The 25,961-nt window shown below is 54.8% G+C and overlaps 1 protein-coding gene and 1 long non-coding RNA gene across 3 annotated transcripts in view; one reads left to right on the plus strand and one right to left on the minus strand.

Annotated features, from left to right (window-relative positions):
• Window positions 1–25,961, plus strand: part of IQCA1 (IQ motif containing with AAA domain 1) — a 127,193-nt gene that overhangs the window by 95,529 nt on the left and 5,703 nt on the right. For both annotated transcript variants that reach the window (XM_054723463.1, XM_008138430.3), the window contains 4 exons: window positions 3,741–3,940; window positions 14,668–14,754; window positions 19,857–20,034; window positions 25,697–25,935. In XM_054723463.1, coding sequence (XP_054579438.1) covers window positions 3,741–3,940; window positions 14,668–14,754; window positions 19,857–20,034; window positions 25,697–25,935 — 704 coding nt within the window. The remainder of the gene's footprint in view (window positions 1–3,740; window positions 3,941–14,667; window positions 14,755–19,856; window positions 20,035–25,696; window positions 25,936–25,961) is intronic.
• LOC129150772 (uncharacterized) lies at window positions 7,532–10,766 on the minus strand. Its single transcript, XR_008557527.1, has 3 exons — window positions 10,676–10,766; window positions 9,952–10,053; window positions 7,532–7,802 (listed from the first exon to the last, which is right to left on the minus strand). It is a non-coding gene; the product is annotated as an uncharacterized LOC129150772 (long non-coding RNA).

Here is a 25,961-nt window from a genome sequence, read left to right on the forward strand (position 1 = left end):
GCCAAGTGCCCCTGGACCCGGATGACGCTGGATCCCGTGCCCGGGCGAGGCCAAGCGCCCCTGGGTCTGGGAGAGCCCACACACCCCTGGGTCCAGGCGAGACCATGTGTCCCTGGATCCGGGTGAGGCCGCGTGCACCTAGGCCCGGGTGAGCCCAAGTGGCCCTGGGTCTGGGAGAGGCCAAGCGTCCCTGGGTCCGGGTGAGACCATGTGTCCCTGGATCCGGGTGAGGCCTCGGGCACCTAGGCCCGGGTGAGGCCACGTGCCCCTGGGTCTGGGAGAGGCCAAGCGTCCCTGGGTCCGGGCGAGACCATGCATCCCTGGATCCTCTTGAGGCCTCGTGCACCTAGGCCCGGGTGAGCCCAAGTGGCCCTGGGTCTGGGAGAGGCCAAGCGTCCCTGGGTCCGGGTGATACCATGTGTCCCTGGATCCGGATGAGGCCTCGTGCATCTAGGTCCGGGTGAGCCCAAGTGGCCCTGGGTCTGGGAGAGGCCAAGCGTCCCTGGGTCCGGGAGAGACCATGCGTCCCTGGATCCGGATGAGGCCTCGTGCACCTAGGCCCGGGTGAGCCCAAGTGGCCCTGGGTCTGGGAGAGGCCAAGCGTCCCTGGGTCCGGGTGAGACCATGTGTCCCAGGATCTGGGTGAGGCCTCGTGCACCTAGGCCCGGGTGAGCCCAAGTGGCCCTGGGTCGGGGAGAGGCCAAGCGTCCCTGGGTCCGGGTGAGACCATGTGTCCCTGGATCCGGGTGAGGCCTCGTGCACCTAGGCCCGGGTGAGCCCAAGTGGCCCTGGGTCTGGGAGAGGCCAAGCATCCCTGGGTCCGGGTGAGACCATGTGTCCCAGGATCCGGGTGAGGCCTCGTGCACCTAGGCCCGGGTGAGCCCAAGTGGCCCTGGGTCTGGGAGAGGCCAAGCATCCCTGGGTCAGGGTGAGACCATGTGTCCCTGGATCCGGGTGAGGCCTCGTGCACCTAGGCCCGGGTGAGCCCAAGTGGCCCTGGGTCGGGGAGAGGCCAAGCGTCCCTGGGTCCGGGTGAGACCATGTGTCCCTGGATCCGGGTGAGGCCTCGTGCACCTAGGCCCGGGTGAGCCCAAGTGGCCCTGGGTCTGGGAGAGGCCAAGCGTCCCTGGGTCCGGGTGAGACCATGTGTCCCAGGATCTGGGTGAAGCCTCGTGCACCTAGGCCCGGGTGAGCCCAAGTGGCCCTGGGTCGGGGAGAGGCCAAGCGTCCCTGGGTCCGGGTGAGACCATGTGTCCCTGGATCCGGGTGAGGCCTCGTGCACCTAGGCCCGGGTGAGCCCAAGTGGCCCTGGGTCTGGGAGAGGCCAAGCATCCCTGGGTCCGGGTGAGACCATGTGTCCCTGGATCCGGGTGAGGCCTCGTGCACCTAGGCCCGGGTGAGCCCAAGTGGCCCTGGGTCGGGGAGAGGCCAAGCGTCCCTGGGTCCGGGTGAGACCATGTGTCCCTGGATCCGGGTGAGGCCTCGTGCACCTAGGCCCGGGTGAGCCCAAGTGGCCCTGGGTCGGGGAGAGACCAAGCGTCCCTGGGTCCGGGTGAGACCATGTGTCCCTGGATCCGGGTGAGGCCTCGTGCACCTAGGCCCGGGTGAGCCCAAGTGGCCCTGGGTCTGGGAGAGGCCAAGCGTCCCTGGGTCCGGGTGAGACCATGTGTCCCAGGATCTGGGTGAAGCCTCGTGCACCTAGGCCCGGGTGAGCCCAAGTGGCCCTGGGTCGGGGAGAGGCCAAGCGTCCCTGGGTCCGGGTGAGACCATGTGTCCCTGGATCCGGGTGAGGCCTAGTGCACCTAGGCCCGGGTGAGCCCACGTGGCCCTGGGTCTGGGAGAGGCCAAGCATCCCTGGGTCCGGGTGAGACCATGTGTCCCAGGATCCGGGTGAGGCCTCGTGCACCTAGGCCCGGGTGAGCCCAAGTGGCCCTGGGTCTGGGAGAGGCCAAGCGTCCCTGGGTCCGGGTGAGACCATGCGTCCCTGGATCCGGATGAGGCCTCGTGCACCTAGGCCCGGGTGAGCCCAAGTGGCCCTGGGTCTGGGAGTGGCCAAACGTTCCTGGGTCTGGGTGAGACCATGTGTCCCTGGATCCAGGTGAGGCCTTGTGCAACTAAGCCCGGGTGAGGCCACGTGCCCCTGGGTCTGGGAGAGGCCAAGCGTCCCTGGGTACGGGTGAAGCCAGATCCTGGGTCCGGGTGAGGCCGTGCGCCCCTGGATCCATCCGGGTGAGGCTGGGTCCCAGGCCCGGGTGAGACCACGCGCCCCTTGGGTATGGGTGTGGCCACGTGCCCCTTAGTCCAGGTGAAGCCGTGCCCCTGGGTTCGGCCGAGACCAAACCAGAGGGAGTCGGACCTCCATTACCACCATTTGTCCACCATCCAGAGCTGAGGGGTCAGTGCTGACATGTACACATAAGGAACTACTGGACATCGAAATTGGTTCTCAAAAGAACTGTTGGTCCAGGGGGAAGCTCGCTACAGATTGATTCATTTGCCTGTCAGCATAAATATTATTGCTCGTCTCACATTCAGTTCTTATTAGTATATATCTAGTGACATTTGATCTCATTCATCTAGAGGAAAGGATGAACAACATAGACTGAGGAACAAGAACAGAACCAGAATCAAGGAGGCATCGATCGGACTATCGGGCCTCAGAGGGAGGATAGGGGAGGGTAGGGGGAGGGTGGGGGGAGGGGGAGAGTTCAACCAAAGGACCTGTATGCATGCATATAAGCCTATCCAACGGTTAAGTTCAACAGGGGATTGGGGCATGCGTGGGGAGAGGGGTGGGATGGGAATGGGGGGATGAGGACAAATATGTGACACCTTAATCAATAAAGAAATTAAAAAAAAAAAAAAAAAAAAAACTGTCTCCAAGGAGCTGGTACATTCACAATACCTTCTCAATTACACAAAAAAATAAGAAAAAAGAAACAGCACAACAATAATTATAATACTGATACATTTATAGCTGCTCAGAAAGTGCCCAGTGGTTGAGCCAAAGCAAACCAGAGTGACAGCTGTCGGCACCACAGCCCTCCCCGGAGGGACGCAGATCCGCTCACTGTGGAGGTCATTCCTCGGTGCCCGGGCCCTCCCCGGCACTCAGGACGGGGGAGATACTCAAGTCTGAGTGCTGTCTGGGCTCACAGGAGAGGGAGGTGTGATGAGAGCTAGAGGCAGGGATGGACCTCTGAGTGACAGCACAGTAATTTGGCAGGTGGGAAACCAGGCAGAAGAAAGAAGTCCGGCTCCGGCCACGGCATCCTTGGTTCCCCCTTGGTCTCCTCAGAATCGCTAACGGACACTCGTCAGCCCTCCCTCCATCCCCCACCCCCCACCCATCCCCACATCCTCTTCCCAAGCTTTCCAAGGACGCCATACTGCTGCTGACAAGCAGAGGAACCCCATCCCCTCCGACCCCCCATCCCCTGAAAAAAATGCCAGATGCAAGTCATTGCAGCAGAATGTTCTTTAAAATTATGAGTTTGGGGGGACGTAGGCTGAGGGATGGAGGAGAAACCACGTGTCGAATACCCAAGGAGTATTCTACAAATCCAAGTGTCTCGGACGCAGCGGAGGCGGAAATGCTGTGGGCGCAGTCATCGCAGTCCCAAAACCGGGATCGTGTGTGTGTGTGTGTGTGTGTGTGGGGCCGTGGCCTCGAGGAAGCCTGGTCTGAGAGCCTCCGGCTTCCCGGCGGGATTTAGAGCTTGGGCCTCTGCCTCCTGCAGGTTCCGCGGAGGTGCACCAGAACGCGCCTTTGGTGAAGTCGCTGCTGCTGGCCGGGCCGTCGGGGGTCGGGAAGAAAATGCTGGTCCACGCCATCTGCAGCGAGACGGGCGCCAACCTCTTCAACTTGTCGGCGGAGAACATTGCCGGGAAGTACCCGGGCAAAAATGGCCTGCAGATGATGATACACGTGGTCCTCAAGGTACTCACGACGCTGCTCATTTCTCGGGCTCCCACTCTCCCTGTGGTTCGTCCCCTTAAACCGACTAGCACGGGCCCTGGCAGGTCGTTTCCTCAGGTGGACGTGAACATCCCTCTCCAGCGTCCCTGCTGCATCCTCTCGCACGTTTCTTAGTTATTGCACCTGGCTGGGCATCCAACCATTAGCAACAGCGGCTTCCTTTGCATAAACACTCCACTGCGCCCCCGGTCGCCTCCTCGTGCCACAGGAACCCTCTCTGAAATGCTCGCACCCCTGGCTGGAAATTAAGTCCACGGTTTCTTTTTTCAGCCCACCTCCCTCCAGTAACGGCATCTACATTTGCACTTGGGGTCCTTTCTCACACGCATGAGTTGCCAAGTCCAGTACCTTCTGCACGTCGGCTCCTCACACGGGTAGTAAGGGGAGCCCGCAGGAAGCCAAGCCGACCACAATAGTGTCCATGCTCAGTTACATCGTAGGCCAGTGGGTAGGGAAGCCCGCCTGAGCCACCCCCACCCAGCCACCCAGCACCCACTAGAACAGCGGTCACCAACCGGTGGTGCACGGACCACTGGTGGTCCGTGAGGTCTGAAAGGTTGGCGACCGCTGCACTAGAAGGTCCGTGCACCGCCCAGTTCTGCGATCTTAGATAAGCTCTGCACCGCCCTGAGCCTCCATTTCATCATCCCTCAATGAATGAGCCACACCATCATCTACAGACAAACTGAAAGCGATGATTCACTGATACAGTTTGTCTGTAGATGATGGTGATGGGTAGGTAGATAGAGAGATGATTGTTAGATAGAGTGATAGGTGATAGATGATTTGGTAGATAGGTAGATCTATAAATTGATAAACAACATATATAAGACAAGGATTACCAAGTTTTAAAGCCCTTTGATACAGAATACGTATATATAATATTGAAACTTCACAGAATTTCATTTTTATTTGGTTGAATAGCTCAAGTTTAACTTTATGCTGTTCAATGCCTTTTTAGTGGCTAGAATAAGGCAGCTTTACTATATCAATGCAGATGCGTAGCATTGCACTTGGGGCTAGATGTTGGCTGTGCATCGGTGTTCGAGGGGCCCTGAGGCAGTGGTTATCATCAACAGTGGCTCACAGGAACAGTTCCTTCTCCCCGGCAGCCCAGTGGCCACAGTAAGGCAGTGAGGGCAGTGGGGTTTCCTCCCTCGGCCACATGGACCCAACCCTGTGGCGAGGTAGTAGGACGTTCCCCGCTCTCCTCCCCTCCCGTGCTGGTCCAGAAGGCATCCATGGAGAGAGATTTGAAGAGCTAGGAGGCAGGAGAAGGGGAAAGTGGGTAGGGAATAAAGAAAGATCACTGAGTTATTTAACAGAGCGCCTCGAACAAGGTAGGTGTTCCACATCTTTGTATTGTTATGTGAGGGGGTTCATCCTTATCCCCGTTTTACAGAGAGAGAAACGGGGGTTCTGAGAGGTGACGCACCTTGTCCAAGGCGACCAAGGTCAAGTGGCCAAGCTGGGGTTCAAACCTATGTCCTTCTTTATCTCCTGCACTATTTTTTATTAAGGTACAATTTACATGCAGTAAAATGCACAGATCTTAAGTATGCGTTTTAAGTATGAGCTTTGAAAAATACACGCAGCTGTGTAACCATCATCTTCATGTGCTCTCTGGCCCCTTGTATGACTTGTTTTTTAAAATGTTCAAGTAATTTGCCAGTTTTCAGGGACTGTTGGTCTTGTGATTTGTTAGAGTTCTTTATATAGTCTGGATACAAGTTCTTTGTTGGACGTAACATATTGCAAATTTTCTCTGTGATTTGCTTTTTCGCTTTCTCATTTTTCTTGTTGTTATTTGTCCTGTCGGCTCTGAAAGAGGGTGTTAAAGCTCCAACTAGGATTGTGGGATTCTCTGTCTCTCCCTGTAGCTGTCGGGTTTTGCCCCGTGGATGTTGCAGCCCCGTCATGAGAGGCACCACATTCAGAACTGTTCCGTCTTCCTGATCGGTTATTTCATCCTTAGGAGCTGTCCCCTTTGTCTCTAGTCAGACTCCTTGTCCTGAAGCCTACCTGGTCTGATCCGAACAGAGCCTCCTCAGCTTCCTTGACCCCCTTTCATTTTCAATGTCATTATAGTGAAAGTGCATTTCTGATGGGTATGGTTGAGTCTTGCTTTCTTATTCTAACAATATATACCATTAAATAGCATGTTTGCAGCATTTACATTAAATGCAGTTATTCATCCGGTTGGGTTAGGTCTACCATTTTGCTGTTTGTTCTCCATTTATCCTATTTCCCTTTTTTTCTCTCTTCTTTTTCTTTTTCCTGCCTTCTTTTGGGTAACACAGTACTTTTTAGTATTTTATTTGAATTTCTCTGTTGTCTTTTAAGCAACGCCACTTTCTTATTTTTTAATTTTATTTTTCAATTACAGTTTGCATTCAACATTATTTTGTGTTAGTTTCAGGTATACAGCACAGTAGTTAAACAATCATATACTTTAGCAATACCTCTTTCTTATTTTTTAGTGATTGTTCTACAGATTATTTTAGCCATTTTTAATTTAGCACCATCTACAAAGGGTGAATATTGTACTATTTTACATAAAATGTCAAATCCTACAACAATATAATCCTATATGTTTTTACCATATGTTTTATATCTAGAAATGTTATAAACACTACCATAGGGTGTTACTATTTTTGCATAAGTCATTTGTCTTTTAAAGAATTCAAGAGGGAAAAATTAGTATTTTACTCTTAGTCACATATTTCCCAGTACTCTCTATTCCTTTCTGTTGATGACATCTTTCCATTTGTTGTAATTTTCTTTGTAGCTGCAAAACTTCCTTTCATATTTATTTTAGTGCAGGTCTTCTGGAAAGTTAGTTTTCATTTTATTTTTCAAAATATCTTTATATTGCCTCCATTGTTTGAAGGGTAGTTTTGCTAGATATAGAATTCTGGGCTGACATATGTTTTCCTCCGCCCTTTAAAGATGTTATTCCATGGTCTGAGGCACAGAGCATTTAAGTCGTTTTCCTAGGTTACAGTGTTGCCACATGAGCCCACAGTCTGCATCCAGAGCCTCCAGGTTTAACAAGTGCCTCATCCAGCCTCTCACTGAAGTGGGATTAAGCCTGTCTCCTCACACCCACTAGATGGCTCATGCGCCCGGTGTGGTTCTAGGACAGAGCCCATGGCATGATCATGATGTCCTAATGCTCAGGAAATTGTTCCTGCTGCTGAGAGTTTTTTTTTCCCCTTGCTATCCAATAAGCTATGCTGGCATTTCTTAGAATCGTTGCAAACTGACATTGTGCAGACCACAAAATGCTATGTGTCAAATTTTCAAAATGTGGAATGGCACACGTACCCACCGAGGCCACTCCATGTCAGAGTGCCTGGCCCACACCTCATTAAGCTTCACCTCTGCTGTGTGTATAACTGATTAATGAAAGACCCAGAGGCCAGGTGTAGGAGTCATTCAATTACAAACCATGTGCCGTGAGGACACTGCCTCCCGGCATGAGTGACAGACCAGCTATCTGCACTGCGCAGAGGTATTTGCTTTTAATTAAGCGAAAGAAAGCTGGTAAATCTCTGGCAGGTGCTGTGCGTGCATTCCTGTGTCCCATGAGCCATGGCCCGGGGGCTGAGGCTTGAGGGCAGCCGGTATGGATCTGTGGCATCTGCTGGAGAAGGTGAAATAACAGAAGGCCTGGCGACTCATCATGTCTTCTGGCAAAGAGCTCCTGTGACTGAATTAATCTCTGCAGAGGAGAGATGGCAGCAGTGAGGACGCCGTTCATAAGGTCACTTCGGGCCGGCGGCCTTGCTTCGCGCCAGCACCCTGCACACGTGAAAACACACTGGGAAGACAAGTCTCTGATTAGTTTCACAACCACAGATTCAAATCCATTTTGTTTTCAGTATTTCTGGAGGGTCCCTTTATTTCACACACAATAGCTTTAATGGATTAACAAGCTGGGTTCCTTTAAGAAATGTGGTTACTGTTATTTAAAATTCTCTCTTCTGCTGCTAAAGCCATCTGTGGAAAAGAATATACATCTCTTTAGTGGGAAAATATTAGAAATATTGTCATCTCACCAGTTGAGAAATGTGATGAATAATATTTAATAAGTATTTCATGTACAAAAGGCAAGGCCATCACTCAACCAGCCTCGGCCTCCTTGGGTTTTCACAGCAGTAAATCGAGCAGGAAGGACTGACCTTGACCTCTGGCCAGGAGTCCAGCACACACTAAGGAGTTTTCACACACTCGCTTTTCATGGGACCAAACCCTGGATGGGGCAGGGATTAATGTTTCTATTTGCAAACAAGAAAACTAGCTCAGAGTGCTTAATTTGACCAAAAACTACGGTGCAAAGGAACGTAGGGGCTGGCATCTGGATTGAAGCCCAGGTCTGTTCCCACCGCCAATCCCTGGGCCTCAGCTGCCTCCAGGCACTGAAGGCTCCCTGAGCCCTGCCCTGGGCGCTGTGTCCCGGCGGCAGTCCTGGGTTAAAGTGTCAGCCGTGGGCATTTTAGCGTGAGAGGGGAAGGAACTGGACGCCATGCGTCCTGTTGGCGCGCTCCACCAGGACCCCACTTCTTCCTGAGCCCCCTCGCCATCACTCCTCCCCTGCCCTCTAGGCCGCTCCCCACGATGGCCGGGGCAGACCAGTGGAGCCCAGGGAAAGAGGCTGGGGCAGGGACTTCTGATCCTGCGTTTCGGACCCGGGAGGTGTTCTCTCTGCCCCGTGGTTCCTGTGTCCTCCTCGGGAGGATGGGCTAAGGAGGCCCCCAAGCCGGTGTCGGATCCAGGCCACGAGGCCTGGGAGTCTGGACGAAGGGAGGCTGGGGTGCTGCTCCTGCCTCGGTGCCACCCCGCCCCCACCCCCCAGGCTCCTCGCTGGGCTCTCGGCCAGCAGCCAGGGCAGCGCGCCAAGGGGTCTCGCCCAGATGTGCTGGTGTCAACCCTGGGCCAGGAGTCGGGCATGGAGACTCCTACTCCAGGCTAATAACCCAAACAAAGGCCGTGTTGCTATTCGTGGATGAAGTTTTAAACACACACACACACAGATGTGTAATAAATGTAATAAATGTGTGAGCCCTGCCTTTACAAGGTGAAATTCAACAAGGGTAAAGCAGAGACCTACACCTGACCCAGAAGCCAGAGCTGCCCACGTGAGAGAAGGAGCGAGGAGCAGGGCGGGGGCGGGGGCGGGGGGGGGAGAGCAGGGTTGCCCGCCGTGGTGCAGCATCAGGTGTGAAAATACAGGGGGGAGGGCTGGCGACGCAGGTCCTGAGTGGGTCGGCGGCCACCAAGCCTGGTCACCTTGCACTGTGTCGTGCAGTTTCAGTTGAGGCAGGGAGCACACGTAGGCATCAAACCTCGGGGTGTTTTACATAGACATGATCTCTTAGGGCGGTTTTAGGTTCACAGCAGAGTCGAGCAGCGGTACAGGGTGGGCTCGCAGGTGGTGGGTGCCTGGGGCGCGGTCTCTCGGGCAGGCCTGGGAGAGCGCTCTGTGGGCTGTAAGTCACCGTCGGCACTGGGTGCGTTCACTCCTGCTGTGTGCCGGGGTCAAGGGAGTGAGCCTGGGTCCGGGGTCGATGCCACAGGCATTAAAGAATTTTTAACCAATTTGGAAACACTCGAGGCAGGGGCGGCATCATGGCCTCCCTTTGTCCAGACTCACGGGTCACGTGGCCTGGACCCGACACTGGCGTGGTGGCCTCCTTAACTGAGTAAGCGGGTGCCGGGAGGCGTTGAGTATGGCCTGCACACAGGCGTGACCCCTGTGCTTCTCCACGTCGGCACCAGTGTGGGGAGGGGGCCGGGAAGGAGAGGGGTTCAGAGGAAAACCGATGCTCTGTGAGCCTGGTGCTGGTCACACGCCTCCCCCTCGAATGCCGCCCGGGTGTCAGCAATAGCACTAGCCTGTTCCTGTTACTAGTCTAGTTCCCCGCGTCACCTGCATCCCCAGCCCCCTCCTCTCCTCGGCCTCGGTTTACCTTCTTTCCATACAGGGTCAGCCCAGCCGAGCTGCTGGCTCTTCGTCATTTGCAGTTTATCCCAGCTGACACCCAGTCAGGACTTAAGGGAACTCCCACAGTCTCATAGAAGGTAATGCAGGAAAGAGAAATTTAAAACATCGTTTTAAAATCATGTGAATTCAGAATGCCCCACATATTAGTATTTAAAAAGAATCCCAGTGACTACAGTCCAAGAAAGTGAGCCCCCTCCCCTGCTCCCCGCACAGTAGCACCTCCCTGTGCCCCGCCGCTCCCGTGCAGAGACAGGAAGCTCCACACTCTGCAGGCAGCGACCATGTCTGCCTGGTCCCAGACATCCCTGCCTCCCACCATGGAGCCTGCCCCTCACAGATGCTCAGCAGATATGTGTGGGATGGTGGGTGGGTGGGTAGATGGGTGGGTGGGTGGATGGGTAGATGGGTGGATGGGTGAATGGATGGGTGGATGGGTGAGTGTATGGGTAGATGGGTGGGTGGGTGGGTGGGATGGTGGGTGGGTGGGTAGATGGGTAGGTGGGTGGGTAGATGGGTGGGTGAGTTGATTGGTAGATGGGTGGGTGGGTGGGTGGGTGGGTGGATGGGTGAATGGATGGGTAGATGGGTGGATGGGTAGATGGGTAGATGGGTGGATGGGTGAGTGTATGGGTAGATGGGTGGGTGGGTGGATGGTCTGTCCTTTTCAGTTTGGTAAACTGATACACAACCTCTTCTTCCAAAGAGTAGCCAGCTTCTTCCTAGGTTCTCCATGGCAAGCAAAATTAGGACCCTTTCAGAAAGAACCTCCAAAGCGTCCAAGGGTCGTTTGGGCAGATCCTATTAACTGAACACAAACAGGCTTTCATTGCTGAGCCATTGCATCCTGGGACCTCATTCTGATGCCCAGCATTGGGTAGTGTTGCTTTGGAGAACACAAAAGGTCAAACCCATAAAACTGACACGGATGGGGAAGTCTTTAGTTCTTTAATTGAACTTCCCAGAATTGGGAAGGGCCCATGTGGGTGGGAACTGGTGTTTATCCCAGAATGGACACAAAACTGAAACCTGCGGTGTATTTGGTAGGACTGAAGAGCCCTCTAGTGGCAGTGGAAGTACACGATCCCACGTAACTTCAGAAAAGTTCAATTATGCATTAATTACATTTAATTGTCCATGACCTCAAACTATCTGTGGGTAATTTCAATGAAGCCTTGTCATTGCTAAATGAAAATTAAAAGAGCAAAGAAAGCCATTTGTCATTTAATAAATAGGTAAAGAGTTTTTTGTTGTTAATACTCATTGAGGAGAAAAGTGGAAAAACAGACCCACATTCTTAGGGCTGGAGAGTAAACAGAACCTCAGGCGGCAGGTTGGCGACATGTGTGGGAGCGTGAAGAATGCATGAGCCCTCGGACCCAGCAGCACCGTCATGCTAAGGACAAGACCGCTTGTGCCCAAAGCGCTCTTCTCTAAGCACTGTTTGATTTATTTTTTAAATTCCTTTTATTATTGTTGACAGTATTGTAGATGTCTTTCTCCTCCCTCCTCTCCCCGCTCCACCAGCACTGTGTGATTTCATAAGAAGGGGAAACCATCCAAATGTTCAAAAACACAGGGTTAGATCAGTACATTATGGGGCCGCGTGGTGAAGTGATGCTGGACAAATACATTTTGCATTAAGTGAACAAGAATACAAAGCAGCGTAGACAGGACCACTTCACCTTTGCAATCCAATGTCGGAAGGGTCTGTAAGGATGGGAAACGCGGGATGACCGGTTCTCCGTGGAGCGGGTGGGGGGTGGGTGACGGCAGTCTGAAAGTGCACGCTGAAGTTTTGACTAATGAATACCGCTTTTGCAATCACAGTAAGCAAGGACCGGGTTCTGGCAGATGTGTTTGAGAGCTCAGCCCCTCTGCCTGCTGCTTCTGCAGGCATCCCCTGTCCCTTGCCCGAGTCAGCAGCCTTCTGTCCCTCCCACATCCGTCCTTGGACAAGGAAGATGAGCCCTTCTCCCTCCAAGGTCACCTTCCTGGGCGAGGTTTCCTCCTGGGGGCCCATGTTACATGCCTCTCCTCTCTGCCCAGCACCGAGCACGTCACAGGCATCCTGCAGCCAGCTCCCCACTGAGGAAGGTCAGGGAAACCAGGGCCTCCAGTGAGGAAGGACACGGCAGTGGTGCTTTCAGAGCTCTGCTGCCGGGACAAAAGGTGGCGAGAGGACACAGGTTGAGGGTCACCGGGTTCTATGGAGCAGACATCTGCCTACCACGGGACGTGCTGTGGGTCAGGGCGCTGGCCGGATGGGGTGCCAGGCAGACCCGGTCTCCCTCCGGGCTCCACCGCGTCTCCAGTGCTGGTGGGCACATGGCTTATCCCTCTCTCTGCCTCAGTGGCCTCATCTGTGAGGGGGACAAGGCGTGGACATGCTTGGCATGGCATGTGGCATGTGGTGAGTGAGGGGTGTCCTGGACACGGAGGCATTTGGCAAAGGGTCGTTCCCTGTATTGTTATCGTCAAAGAACTCGCTGGGGAAATGCTTTCTGTTTCATTTGATGATAATCGAACGTTTCCAAACCACGTCACCTGCGCCGCCCTCCACACAGCGCGGTGTGCTCCGGAGCAGAGCGGGTGCGGCTGGCGCACCGGAAGCGTGGCGTCGCCCACGGGCTCGGGGAGAACAGGCAGTTCAGGGAGCAATCGGTCACTTTCACGTTCAACGGAATGCTGTGGCCGGGATTTCAACCCCGCTGTGAGTCAGCCGCTAGAAATAAGACCCAGGGCTTCGAGATTAGCCCGAGTTACTAAGGCTCCTGCGTCGCCAGTCCATCCATGTGGCTCACTGTGTGAAAAGCAGAAAGAGGGCAGTCTCACTGAAATCCTTGTACTCACATCTGCCGTTCCCATTAGGAAAAGCTGGGCTGAGAGACGAGGACCTCACAGATAAAAACGGTGGAAAACCCAGCGCTCGCCAAGTGGACGTAGGAGAGGAGCGAGCACGAGTTAGCCCGAAACAGGAGACGACTGTTTATGTGCAAATTGCTTTTCCATGGGTTTCAGATCTAAAACTGATACTTTTCAGAGGGACTGAAAAGAATAAGATGTTGCCTCTGTCATAATAAAGTACCTTTTTTTCTGTGAAGCTTGAAGCCTTTCCCTCACGTACCTCATTTTCTTCTTTTCCTTGGAGGCTGTGATTAGGGAAGATCTTAACAAACTCAGACTAGCTTCCAGGGAACAAGGGTCCCTTCGGGCTGCCCTTGGGGCACTGACTGGGACCCTGACCAGCGGGCAGGCCACCCTGGTAAGGAGCCGAGAGAATGGACAAATGATGGAGCTGAAGGAGGTTAGGGACGGGGCAGGCTTTGGGATTGTTGGATGTGGGGAGGCGAGGCAAGCTGGGTACTCAGGTGTGTGGCTCCAGTACATGAGGGGCCCGTGGTGTGGCCGCCATCAGCACAGACCCGGCCGCCATCTGCAGGCCCTGCCTCCAGCTTCCGTCCCTTTCTAGCCCTGTGACCTTGGACAGGTCACTTGACATCTGAGCCTCAGCTTCCCCATCTGTAAACAGGGTTGGTAATACTGGTACCTGTTTCACCTGGTAGCAGGGAGGGTGAAGGAGTTATTGCAGGAGGACATGCGGGGTCCATGCTGGCCCTGACCATGCGTGTGAGGCCATGTGCCACGTGTGTGGCCCAGGCCTGGCACACGGCTGCCCCAGAGCTGCCGCTGTTTGCACAACATGTGCCACGGCCTTGGGACTGGATTAAAACGTACAATTTGGAATTTTTAAACTCTCTGGCTCCGGTTCTAAAAAATAACACCTAGCAAAGAGTGGTTGGCTGGTACTGTTTCCTCTCAAACGTCCTGTGTGGGGGCCTGTGAACTCGGCCAGCCCAGTGCCGGATGGGCACCGGGACCCAGTGAAACCCACCTGGTGTTTGAAAGCTCACGGTCCGCTCCCCTTGGTCCGCGGCGCCGGGGAGACAGACCCGCCAGTGTTCCCGGCGCTTTTTCCATCGTTGATTAAACACCTGCCTTGGTCTAACATATCACACCCGCTGCCTCAGTGATGCTTAAGGAAATATAAAAGTAGGAGTGCGTAACACCACTCACTGGGGCTGCAGGCGGCTTTTGTCTGTCGCCGTTCAGCACAAAGCACAAATGGTTGCAAAAATACCCAGACGTTGCTCTCACGGGGGCACTTAGAAGCGATGGCTGGGTGTGTGGCGGTTATTCACCAGCCCACAAAGCCCCAGCCCGTCCGGAGGGCACCTTTCCGGCGAAACCTCAGCCACAGCGATGCAGCCAAACGGGACGAGCCAATGGCATCGCGGGGCCCTGGCGCTGAAACGGCTTTTCCCACCCTGAGCAGCCCTGAATGGGCCTGGGCCCGCCGGGCAGGCTGGAATTAACACGCAAGGCTCGGTTTCCCGTTTGTTGGCGGCAGAGAACTATTTATTGGCTTATTTCAAGCCAGACGGAGAGAGGCCTGGGGACCCTGGGCCGAAGTGTGCCCTGCCCGTAAGGTGGGACGGGACCCTCGCGATATCGCCATCCTGCAGTGAAGGAGGGTACGGTCGCGCGGGCAGTGGCGTCCGCGAGACCCCGACACTCCCGAGAGCCCACATAGGGAGCCCTCCCGTCCTGCTGTCCCCGGAGATCACGCGTGCACCCAAGACGGAACAGCATTTCCAACCGAGGCTTTTCCTTCTCCTGGCAGGTGGCCCGGCAGCTCCAGCCGTCCGTGGTGTGGATCGGAGACACGGAGAAAACCTTCTACAAGAGAGTACCCAACGCCGAGAAGGCGGTGAGGGCGCCTCCGGCGAGGCGTAGTCTGCGCTCTGCTTTTCTCCGAGGGGGCCCCTGGCCGTGCTCCCTCTCCTTCTCAAGAAGGTCTTGCTTTTTCAAGGGAGGAAGGAAACGGGGTGGGGAGGCGCAGCCCTCTCCCGGGGCCCTAAGTACTTGTCCGGGTCTGAAAGGACGCAGTGGGCTGATTTTATGAGGCATCATTTAGAAGCAAATGAAGGGCTGTGTGGAAGGAGGGAGAGGGGAGCTAAAGCCCCATCACCTGCGTCAGAGGTAGGGAGCGATTTAGGGAACTCTGCTCCATTAGAGCAAATAGCACACACAGGGGTTATTATTAGGACTTCCTATTGTTCATAATAATAAAGAGCAGAGGGCCTGAGACTTATGAACAAAGACCATCAATGGAACTGTGAGAGCAGTGCCCGGGGCCTCCGGGGAGCCCTCTTTCAATTGCTTCCTTCCTTCTTTTCTCTCCTTTCAATGGCCCCCACCCCCGCACTTCCCCCCACAGATCACCGCAGATTTCCCACACGTTAAAAAAAAAATGTGCAGATATACATGATTGTTATTCCACATCAATTTGCTCCAAAGCAAATAGTGGTTAACTGCGAATTCCTGATTAAATTTGTGAGGATTTTAATCACTTTGGATCCTTATGTATTATGCATCCCTGTTAGCAGGTAGGGATGATTTGGATGAAGAATGAAAGCTCAATCTTTCCTTCCCCACAGGGGCCTTGATTGGCCTGTCATTTTAGAAACTCTTAAGAGGACTCGGTTATTATTTAGCCTGCGAACCTAGTAGTTAGCTCCCTCTGCTGGCGAAGTTGTACATGTGAAAAAAAATCCACATAGAGGCGAACTGGAAGGCTGGGGTTACTAGGAACCAGACTGTCAATCTGAAGAGGAATGCCGGGTGGTGGTTAGCCCACACTGCCACACACCTGATGCCATCGGAAGCTTTGTCGCACTTGTGGGCAAGGGCTACTCGATGTCCCACTGGACAGCAGCCTGGGGATCAGGAAGATGGTGGGCATTGGGGACTCCGGGAGCAAGGGCTCCTGGCCTGCTCTGTGTTCACCTTAGCTGGCTGTGTGTCCTTAAGCAGGTAACTTAACCTCTGCATTGGAAGAGGCTATCGTGGCGGGAATTCACTGCACTGACAGCCATGGATCATGCCCTGGGGGGAACCCTAGACCGCCGGATGAGCACAGCAGAAGGGTTCCCTGAGCCCCATCATCACAAGGCCAGCCGGGGCCCAGCCCCAGCACCTCCCCCCGCCCAGGACCTGCCCATCTGAGAGCAGGGCTGAGGGGTTCCTGTCGCCTTCCTGGGACTCAGGACCAGGGCTGGGCCTGCTCTGATTTCTGCCCTCAGCCAAGTCCCTGGGCCCAGGGCAGCCATGAGCATGGCCAGCCACGTTCTGAAGGTGACCACCGAATGCCGAGCTGCATCCACAGAGGAGAGCAACCACGAGGCATCCCTCGGCTCCACGCGGTATCACTCGGCGACCTCAAGAATCCACCTGTCCCGGCCTCTGCCCCACAGGCTCCCCTGATCCCAAAGGCACTGAGGCCCAGAGAAGAATTCCACCTGCAAAGAAACCAGAGGTGGCCGTGCTTCCCCACCCCACCCCCAGCCACAGCACAAACAGCACCCGGCAGCTGCCCCTGGATTGGAGGGATTCCCGAATCACACTTGGAAAAAATCTCACCGGCAGTGACTGACCACCCTGGATGCCTCGACCGCAGTGAAGGTCACTCAGTGGTCAAATGCATGAGGCTCTCCGAGCCCTAGGCAGGGAGGCAAGGGGGAGAGCCAGGCAGCCTGCGGCTCCGGAGCTCCAGGCCTGGGGACCCGCCAGGACACCGGGACTGCTGAGGCGGTCGCAGAGGCCCCGGGCACAGCGTCTGTGTCAGGGAAGGGGCCCTTCTGTCTTGCAGACGAGGACGAAGGCTCTAAGGGGCACACAGCTGGCTGGGGTCACCCTGGGACCCAGACACAGACTTTCTGTTTGGATGCAGAGGCCACGCCTTTCTCCCCACCTGGACCGCACCTGAGCACCAGCACCTGGTTTTCCGTCTGTCCTCCCGCCACCCCTCATCCCCGGGGCCACTAGACCACATCCTGAAAACCGCCATGGGGCCCTCTGTCTTAGAGCCCGAGGTGCGGGGCTCCAGAATCCCCACATCCCCAACGACACCCCTGTCCTCCACACCCGGGAGAAGCCCTCGCACACCTAGACTCTCAGGATGGCTCCCCGTACACCGCACCCCTGCCCAGCGGGCCTGCACAGGGCCCTGCCCTCCTCCTCCTGCTAGGAGCAGAGCCGTCCTCCACCCTCTGCGGCTCCCGCGCCGCCGGTCAGCCGTGTGTTTGAGGCAAAGGCGGTGAGGAATGAGGCACTGTCTGGGCTGCGTTTTCTGCACCATTACCCTTCCTTCCTTCATCTCGCAGCAGCCTTCCCGGCATCGCCGTGGGGCCTCCGAGAGGGACTGGCTGGCCTTGGAGCTGGCTGTGCCATGGTTTTGAGGAGCTGACTGCAGAAAAGCACTCTGCCATTGCTGCGGGGATGCTGGGCGCTCCTTGGGAATTGCCCACAGTACCAGGTTTGCAGGCTGCAGGCTGCAGGCTAGCGGCAGGGGCACGGCGGTGGAGTTCGCACTGGGCTGTTGGGCTGGGATGTTGGCTAGTGTGATGGATGAGCATGAGGACCTCGTGCATAACGGATGCGGCTCTGAACCGGAACAGGGGTGGCCCGAGTGCAGGGGAGCGCTGACTGAATGGACTCACCTTTCACTCCGCCCTCCCAATGGGACTGCATCTCACCACCAGCAGGATTGTCACTCTGGACCCGGCCCAGGATCGACATTTGTTATCTAAACAGGCTGATTAAGTTCAGATGTCCCTGCCATCTCAGGACTGGTAGCAGCAGCATCTTCTGCCCTAGAACGGGCAGAACTGCCCCATCATCACCATGGCAACTAGGCTGCTAGAAAGGGGCTCAGACCGTGCAAGTGGGTCTCTATACCCACAGAGTGGCAGTCTCCGCCCTCGTCAGGACCCTGGGATCAGTTCTCCCACCAGTCTCTGGGAAGCTCCTATGTGGCCCGTCTCAGATATGACACCCAAAGCTTAAGCAACAAAAGAAAAATGAAATAGTATCTCATCAAAACTAAAAAAAAAAAAAAAAAAAGTTTGCTGTAAAGCACATCATTGAGAAAGTGCAAAGACAGCTTACAGAATGGGAGAAAATATCTACAAAATCATATACGGCTAAGTGACTTGTACATGGAGTACATAAAGAACCCTTACAACTTAGGCAAGTAACTTAAGGAAAAAGTGGGGAAGCGATCTGAGTACACATTTTCCCCGAGAAGATATGCAAATGGCCCATACGCACATGAAAAGATGCTGAACTTCATTAGCCATCAGAGAGATACTAACCAAAACCACAGTGACACCCCCCCCCCTCATCTCCACAAAGGTCGCCAGGGCTAAGTGAGAGAGCCCGCACCGAGCACTAAGAGAAGCACCTGCGGTCGGCACTCCGTGGAGGCTACACACTGGTATTATTAGCATCATTACCCTGGAGACTTACAGCTGACTGGCAGAATGGGTGCGTGCAGGGGAGATGTTAGGGAGAACTGCGTCCCTGTGCTGTCCTTGGGGCGCCCCACGTGTCTGCAGCCTCCATCGGACTTCCCCCAACGGCCCCTCCACCCGGGTCCTGCTCTTCCTGCCCAGGCTCTCCCTGCACCTGGGCAACCAGACAGAGAACTTGGCCTTCTCCCTGGCCAAGCAGGAAGGAAGAAGGTGAACAACCACGCAGCCGCTGCGTGGCCGACAGCCTCACAAAGGGAGTGGACACCTGTGCCCAGAGCCCAATCCAGCCGCCCACCCAGGACGCCCCCCTCTTCCCTGGAAGGACCCCTCCCTCCCCTCTCTGCCCTGCTCCCCTGCCCCAGGATGCACTGTCGCTGTGCAGAGCAGCTTGACCACCTGGGCCTGACGCCCAGCTCTGCGGGGCCGGACTCCGAGAGAGACTGGGCCGCCCCGCGGGCCTGCCATGGAGCAGGGTTCTAGAGCCCAGCAGTGTCCGGTCCCAAAGGCCCCACAAATCGAGCACAGCTCTCCCCCCCCCCCCCCCAGCCGCCCCCCTATACCAGCTCTGTCACCCCACCTGCCCTTCACTTTTCCTCCTGAAAGTGGCATTTATCAAACTCCCTTCCCTGAGTGCCCGGCCTTTCCTGTGGGCAGGGCTCTCTCTGCCGGGTGTGTGTGCAGGCACACAGGGCCAGACACCCGGTGTGGTCTCTGCCGGGGGTCCACAGGCCGCTGCAGGGAAGCTGTGCGTGGTCTTTAGCTCAACATTCACACTGTAATTCGCTCCATTGCCCCTGAACCAACTGAGAGCAAAACTGGTCAGGACTGAGCCTGGGTGTCCCTGCGCAGACTGCTCACCCCGCGTCCTCCTCCCAGCTTCCCCTGGCCCCTGGGCCTGGCCAGGTTCACGTAGAGCTGTGGTTCCGTGGCGACCTGGCCAAAGCTGACCCCTGGGGTGGAGGTCGTCCTCCCTGGGCCGGGTCTTGCTTCTCTCCCAGGTTAGCGCTGAGATGCCACTAAAATCGCAGGTTCACACTGTCTCCAAACTGCCTCAGAGGCAGCAGCTTCACCCTCACGTAACCGGACGCTTTCAGACGTGAGATCCAGGACCTGGTCCCTCCTGTCCCTGCGGCCAGCAGAGGAAAGCTCGGGGTCCCCTTCGGAACAGCTCAGGGGAACGCGGAGCCCCGCAGGCAGACTGTCAATCCCAGCCAGCTCCCCTGCGCTGGGAAACCCACCGCTGTTTCCCGTTCTCAGGGCCGAGGTGCTAGAGTGCTCCACAGGTGCTTCCTTCCTGCCCCATTCCAAATCCGAATTCCAGAGGCTGAGGACAGGAAGCGCCTGCCGCCAGGGCACCCAGACCAGGGAGCAGGCCCCTGCAGCCCAGGCCAGGCTAGGGAGGCGGTGCTCAGAGAGCTCACCCTACCTAGGCTGCAGGGGCTTCTGCTTAACCCTCTTCTCTGCACGTGGCTCATGGTCTCCCCTCTCTTTCCCCCAGAACGAACCCAAACGCCTGAAAAAACAGCTTCCCAAAATCCTGAAGCTCCTGAAACCCAACGACAGGATTCTGATCGTGGGGACCACACGCCGCCCTTTCGATGCCGAAATTCAGTCTTTCTGCAGAGTCTACCAAAAAATCATCCTGGTGCCGAGACCAGACTATGCGTCCAGATACGGCAAGTACCCCGGCCGTGCCCCTGCGCAGTGACTGAGGCTGGGCTGTCAGGTGCTGGGAGGGCGGCCCCCGCACCCCGTCATCGCCAGGCGATGTCCCTAGAGTGGCGTGCGCACCGATGTCAGCCGAGCTCGGTGCCACGAATGTACACCGCTGGGTCACAGGAGCAGAACGTGCATCTCTGCTCTGTTGTTAACACACTTCTTTTTACCCGAGAGCTAAGGACACGAGGCAGGGTTACTATTTTGGGCCCTGAACGTGACAAAGCCCTCGTGGGTGCAAATGTTTCTTGTGAAGGGTAGGGTGGGGTCACTCGTCTCGTGTTGTGCCCACGGTGACGGTGCCTTTCTCGTATAAAAGCATTTCTTTTCACCAGGTCACTCTTGTTATTTTTTCAGTCTTGAAGAGTGAGTCTGGGATCATGTTGACTCACTTAAACACTAACTACAACAGAAGCTTACTTTTTCAATTTTTTTATTCTTGAAAAGATAGGTTCAGATTCCACTTCTTTTGAAACGTTTTTGATGGGAACAATAGGAGGAAGAGACCCTGAGGGCAGTGGGGCGAGACTGGAAAGAGCCAGGACGGGGGCTCAGACAGGGGACAGCTGGGTGACCTTGACACCTCAGTTGACTTCTGAGACACCGTGTTCTCCTCTGCAGAGCAGGAGAACGGTTACGTCTCAGGGCAGTTGTGGCCCTGGCCAGAGGAGGTAGGCAGAATGTCTAGCACCGAATCCACCCCCAGAAGAGCATGGACTTGGTGATGGAGAGGGAGGAAGGCAAGCTGTGGGGTTGAGGAGGGGGCTCTCTGCAGCTGTAAGTAACCTCCCCAGGGGCGGAAAACAACACAATCCACTCTCGTGGTTCTGAGGGCCCACCAGGCTCAGCTGGGGCGTTCTCCCTGAGCTGCTCAGCGCTTTGCTGTCAGATGTCAGGTGGGCTCTGCTCATCGGGAGACTGCACAGGCTGCACCTCTGAGGTGTCAGTCCTGTGACAGAGTTGACGCTGGCCATCGCTGGCTCAGCTGTCAACTCGACAGCTGTCACCTGGACAGCCTCTACCTATCCTCTGCGTGTGGCTTTGCACAGCACAGCCTCTGGTCCCAGGGGGAGGCATCCTAAGAGCAATATTTTGAGAGGTTCAAGCAGATGTGGAAGGATTCCTGTGGCCCGGTATCGGAAGTCACACAGAGTCACTTTACCGCCTTGGACTGGTCAAGAGCCGCTCACAGGGCCAGCCCACATTCAAGGGCATTAGGTACACAGGTGTGAATACCACACGTGTGGCTCATTGAGGGGTCACCTTCACCTCCCACAGTGGTGGTTGTGGTGGTGGATTTGGTGTTGAGATGGTGATGGGGTGGCAGTGTGGCTCTAATGGAGATGATGGGGGTCACAGTGGCAGTAGAGGTAGAGGAGACGGTGGTTGGTCTTGAACTCCTGGTCAGCTAAAAGCACAACTCTCTCCTCTCCATCTATTATAAACTCCTAGCTTAGCCACCCCATTGGCAATGTGCGCTCATTTCTGTCTTGAGAAGTTATGGTCCTGGCTTCATAAGTCCATGTTATACAAAAAGTACAGGAGGGCTCAGGTCCCAGTTCTTTCTCCATCCATCTAGTGACTTCTTCATCTTCTAGGACCTCCACTCAGTCCTTTGCTGCATCCAACCAGCATCAAAGGAAAGGGAAAAAGACACTATGGACGGTCTCAAAGGAGATTTTAAGGACCGGACCCAGAAGGCCAACTGTTCTTCTGCCCATAGTACATTGGCCAGAATGAGTCTCATGCCCCACCAAGGCTCAAGGGGGAGGGGTGTGTAGTCCAGCCAAGGAAGGAGTCAGTACAGAAATAGGTGAGCATAGCAGTGTCAGCCCACTGACTCAGTGTGGAGGACCCCACACTCCTGGCCTTATCGGAGCTTTCCCACTCATTCCTCACTGCCCTTGGCCAGGTGTCCTTTCTTGTGCCTTCTTCTTTTCCTTCTCCTACTCCTCCTCGTTCCTCCTCCTCCTCCTCCTCCTCCTCCTCTTCCTCTTCCTCTGCCTCTTCCTCCTCCTCCTCCTCCTCATCCTCCTCCTCTTCCTCTCTTCTTCCTCCTCCTCCTTCTCCTCCTCCTCCTCTCCTCCTCCTCCCCCTCCTCCTCTTCTTCCTCTTCTTCTTCTTCTTCTTCTTCTTCTTCTTCTTCTTCTTCTTCTTCTTCTTCTTCTCTCTCTCTCTCTCTCTCTCTCTCTCTCTCTATATATATATATATATATATATATCTCACTCTTATGTTATCTTAGTGGAATAAAATAGAGTATTATCCTTCACTTTGGATCGAACAGTTTCTATTGTTTGACAAAACCATGGACTCTTTAAAAGTGAAGCTATTGCTGTACAACAAAGACAATTGTGTTATTTTAATAAAATGCCAGTCACCTCTAAGGACTAGATCTGCAGATTCCCACCTGAGTCTCCTCAAGGCAGCGTCCCGCGCCTGTGGGCAGGCGGCCATCCTGCACACGGCAGTTGTCGTGGGCCCAGAGCTCTGTCCACTACAGCACACACTTCTCACGTATTTCCTTCTTGGGGGTGATTTGTTCCGGCCGCCATTGTTTGGGCATCATAAAAGCTGCCCAACATTTCCTCCAGTGGCCGCGGAGTATTCCTAGCCACCGTGGCTGGGACATCCATCTCACAGAAAGACTGTTCCTGTCTTTGCAGTGATCAAAAGTGGTCTCTTCCAGCCCATAAAGCACAGACTGCAAATCCATAATGGGAGCCTTTGCTCAGCCATCCATCTCCCGGCCCCAGAGCCGAAGGGGTAAGGAGCAGTCACAGTCCCACCTGTCCCATCCTTGAGGCAGCATCAAGGAGTGACGAGGCCGAGAACAGAAGGGTGGGTCAGCCCAAGGAAATGCAGTCCTTAAGGTTTACCAGGTCTAATTCTATATCTACCTTCTTGCCCAAATCAAGCTATTTCCTTCCAAATGTTTCTGCAAAGAAAACCCGCCCCAAGGTTGATTAATGCCTGTCTGGGCCCCAGAAGTCCCTTTGGGCTTCCTTCTCTCCACTTTCCTAATGCTGCTCCTCTTGCCTCTCTTCCCTGGGTCTATTTTGCTGATAACCCAATTCATCACAGGCCCCCATCCTGGACCCGGTGTCTGCTCGGGTGAGTCCTGCCCACATCTTCTCATTTTCCTGGAATTCTAGGCTGCAAAGCCAGAAGCTCATCCATAGTATATTACTTATCCCGCATGCTTCTGCAAAATCCCAAATAAACACGAACTTTAAGTTACTGTGTCATGGAGCACTAGCCAGGGTGGAATCAGTTTGGATGCAGAAGCAGAGCAGGAGACCCAAAGTCCCACTCCTTGCTCCCTTCCAGTCCAGGGAGGGGAGGGTGTCCATTAGCGTGAGAACTGAGGTGCCTTTTGCATCTGGGAGAGGAAAGTAAATAATACATCGCTCTGTCAGGAGGGCCCTTCTGCTGCCTTCAGCCCTCCCACCCTCAATTCCCTGGCCCCAGTCCTCACAGCCACACCCATTGTTGGCCCTGGACCTGTCCTGCTCTTGTGTTCTCCGTGAGCTAAAGACTCAGCAGCCTGCTGGTGGCTGTGCCCTCCAGGCTGCGACTCTTCTCGGCCCCCTCACAGCCCCACAGCAGCTAGTTAAGGTCAAGAATAGCCGGGGGCTTTGTCAAAGCAGCCGAGGCTGTTCTTTTAAAGGCTGATGTGTCCAGTTCATCTAACACGTCAAGCCTGGTTGCCTTTCTCTGGCTCTGGGATCTAAGTATAGAGGTGGCTCTGGGCTAGTGGGCAGGTCCCACATAACCATGATGCATCCCCAGAGCCCTTTACTGCGCCTCCATTAAACACTGGTGAGCTTTGAAGTAACCAATCTTGAGGAATCTTGACCAAAGTTCTACACGAGTACCAAGAGTCATACACTTAGATGGTCAGTGTTGTATTTACATGTACACGCCAGACCAGAGTACGTGTAGGTCTTTGCTCCACAGTTCATGAATCTTTACTTGTAGACATTTCTTATGTTGGAAGGGGGATGGCAGGGTCTGTGGTAGCTTAATGGTTGGCAGGGGCAGGGCGGAGTATTTGCTGTTGGTGCCCTTGGCCAGTCCACTCTGTGCTGCAGGTAGGCATTTGGCCCATGGGTGCCCACAGCTGAAGTTGTTCCGGGTTCCCAGCCTGGGGTATCCACCGGTCCCAGCTTTAGGGACTACCCCTGAGACTCGCCCATAAAACGCATTCCCTTCTCGGCGTCCAGTCACCACTCCAAGCTGCTGCACTTTTTCAGATGCCATGAATTTGGGCAGGAGGTGGGCCAGATCCCTGGGACAATGCTGTCTGTCTGTGGTGGTTTATTTTGACCACGGGCTGTGGCTTCTGGTGTCTCACCCTCCAGCAGTCATATTCTGATAAGGGCACTTCCCATCTCTGCAATCTGTCCTTTCTTCAGTAGCTTTGAAATAGCCTTCAGTGTATTTTGCGTGATTTCCTATAATTGACGTCGTCGTGAGCAGTAGGGAACTTTGGCACAGACCGGAATGACTAATAATTATTATTATTACTAAAACAACACTGGCGCAGCTACAGAAAACAACGTGCCCGCCCTGCACGAGAACGGCGGTCCCCCAGGTGCTCAGCAGACATTCTGATTTCTCACGCAGCCTTTCCCCTCCCATGTTCCAGGGAACCCTGAGGCGGGCTCAGGCTCAAACACACCCACCAAGGCAGTAGACCCAGGGAGTGAGATGCTGCTGTAGGGGCCAATTTGAGGTCCTTGGAGCCCTGGCTGGACTCCTTGCCCTAACTCTCCACCCTTGAAGCCTAACCTTCCACACTTTGGAGACACCAGCAGGCCCGTGGCAGAGTGTCCCTTCCCAGCACCTCCGCTCACCACAGGGCCAAGGTCCCCTCCACCAAGGAGGACAGTGGCGGTGAATTGTTGGAGTAACTCAAGGCCCCAAAGCCGGGCTCCGATGAGGTCACAGTGACCTTGCCTGTCATTTCATGCCTTGGTGGTAGTTAGAACTTTGCGTTTCGTTGAGCTTTTTTGAATCCATGTGGTTGGATGACGTGGTCACTTCATAGACCCAACAGTGCTCAGAGCAGGTGGCAATGGCTGCCTTTTTAAAAAGTTTTAACTATTTCTCCAGGAAGGTTGAAATGCGTTAGAGACATCTGAGCAGATCTTCCTGGCTCTGAGACAGGTGGCCTCGCCGACGGCCTCCCGTCTGCCTGCGGGTGCACCAGTTACCGTGAACCTCATGCACTCCCTGTCTTTCCAGAACGGTGTGGTTCTCTAAGTGCAGCGTTATCTCCAATGGAGCGTGGCGTCCATTCTGTCTCTCACGTTAAGTAAACCTCAAGAGTCACTTCAAAATTCATGTTCACAACAACACCCTGTGTCCTGAGATCTCTCGGTTGCCCCGGGTCCCACTCACCCAGAGAACAGCAGGGCACCCGTCTGGTAGGTCAGCCAAGCTGCGTGTGTCCACAGTTGTTGGGAGCAGAGAATAAGGGTCAAGTTGCTCGATTTAATACAAGGTGTCTCACACCCACAGGGACCTGAGCCCACCCAGGCATTGCCGCTTTGTGCAGAGACCCTGATTAATCCTGCCTTCTCTGTTCTCTGTCTTTCCCACCGTCTCTGAAACAACAGTTTTGTGGCAGCAGATCATTCAGCGCCACGGAGGAGTCATTACGAATGCCTTGAACATAAGTTGCCTGGCGAAGGTCACCGATGGCTTCACCCAGGGACACATCGTCCGGGTGGTGAGAGGGGTGCTCACTGACCGGAGACTCCGGCAGCAGCCGCACAAGCCGCTCATCGCCATGGAGTTCATTGCGGCTCTCAGCAGCATGGACCCCATATACCAAGAGGAAGAAGACAGCTTTAAGGTAAAGGGAGCCCGAACGGTCTCAGC

Source organism: Eptesicus fuscus, chromosome 11 (genome assembly GCF_027574615.1).
Source record: "Eptesicus fuscus isolate TK198812 chromosome 11, DD_ASM_mEF_20220401, whole genome shotgun sequence".
NCBI classification, from domain to species: domain Eukaryota; kingdom Metazoa; phylum Chordata; class Mammalia; order Chiroptera; family Vespertilionidae; genus Eptesicus; species Eptesicus fuscus.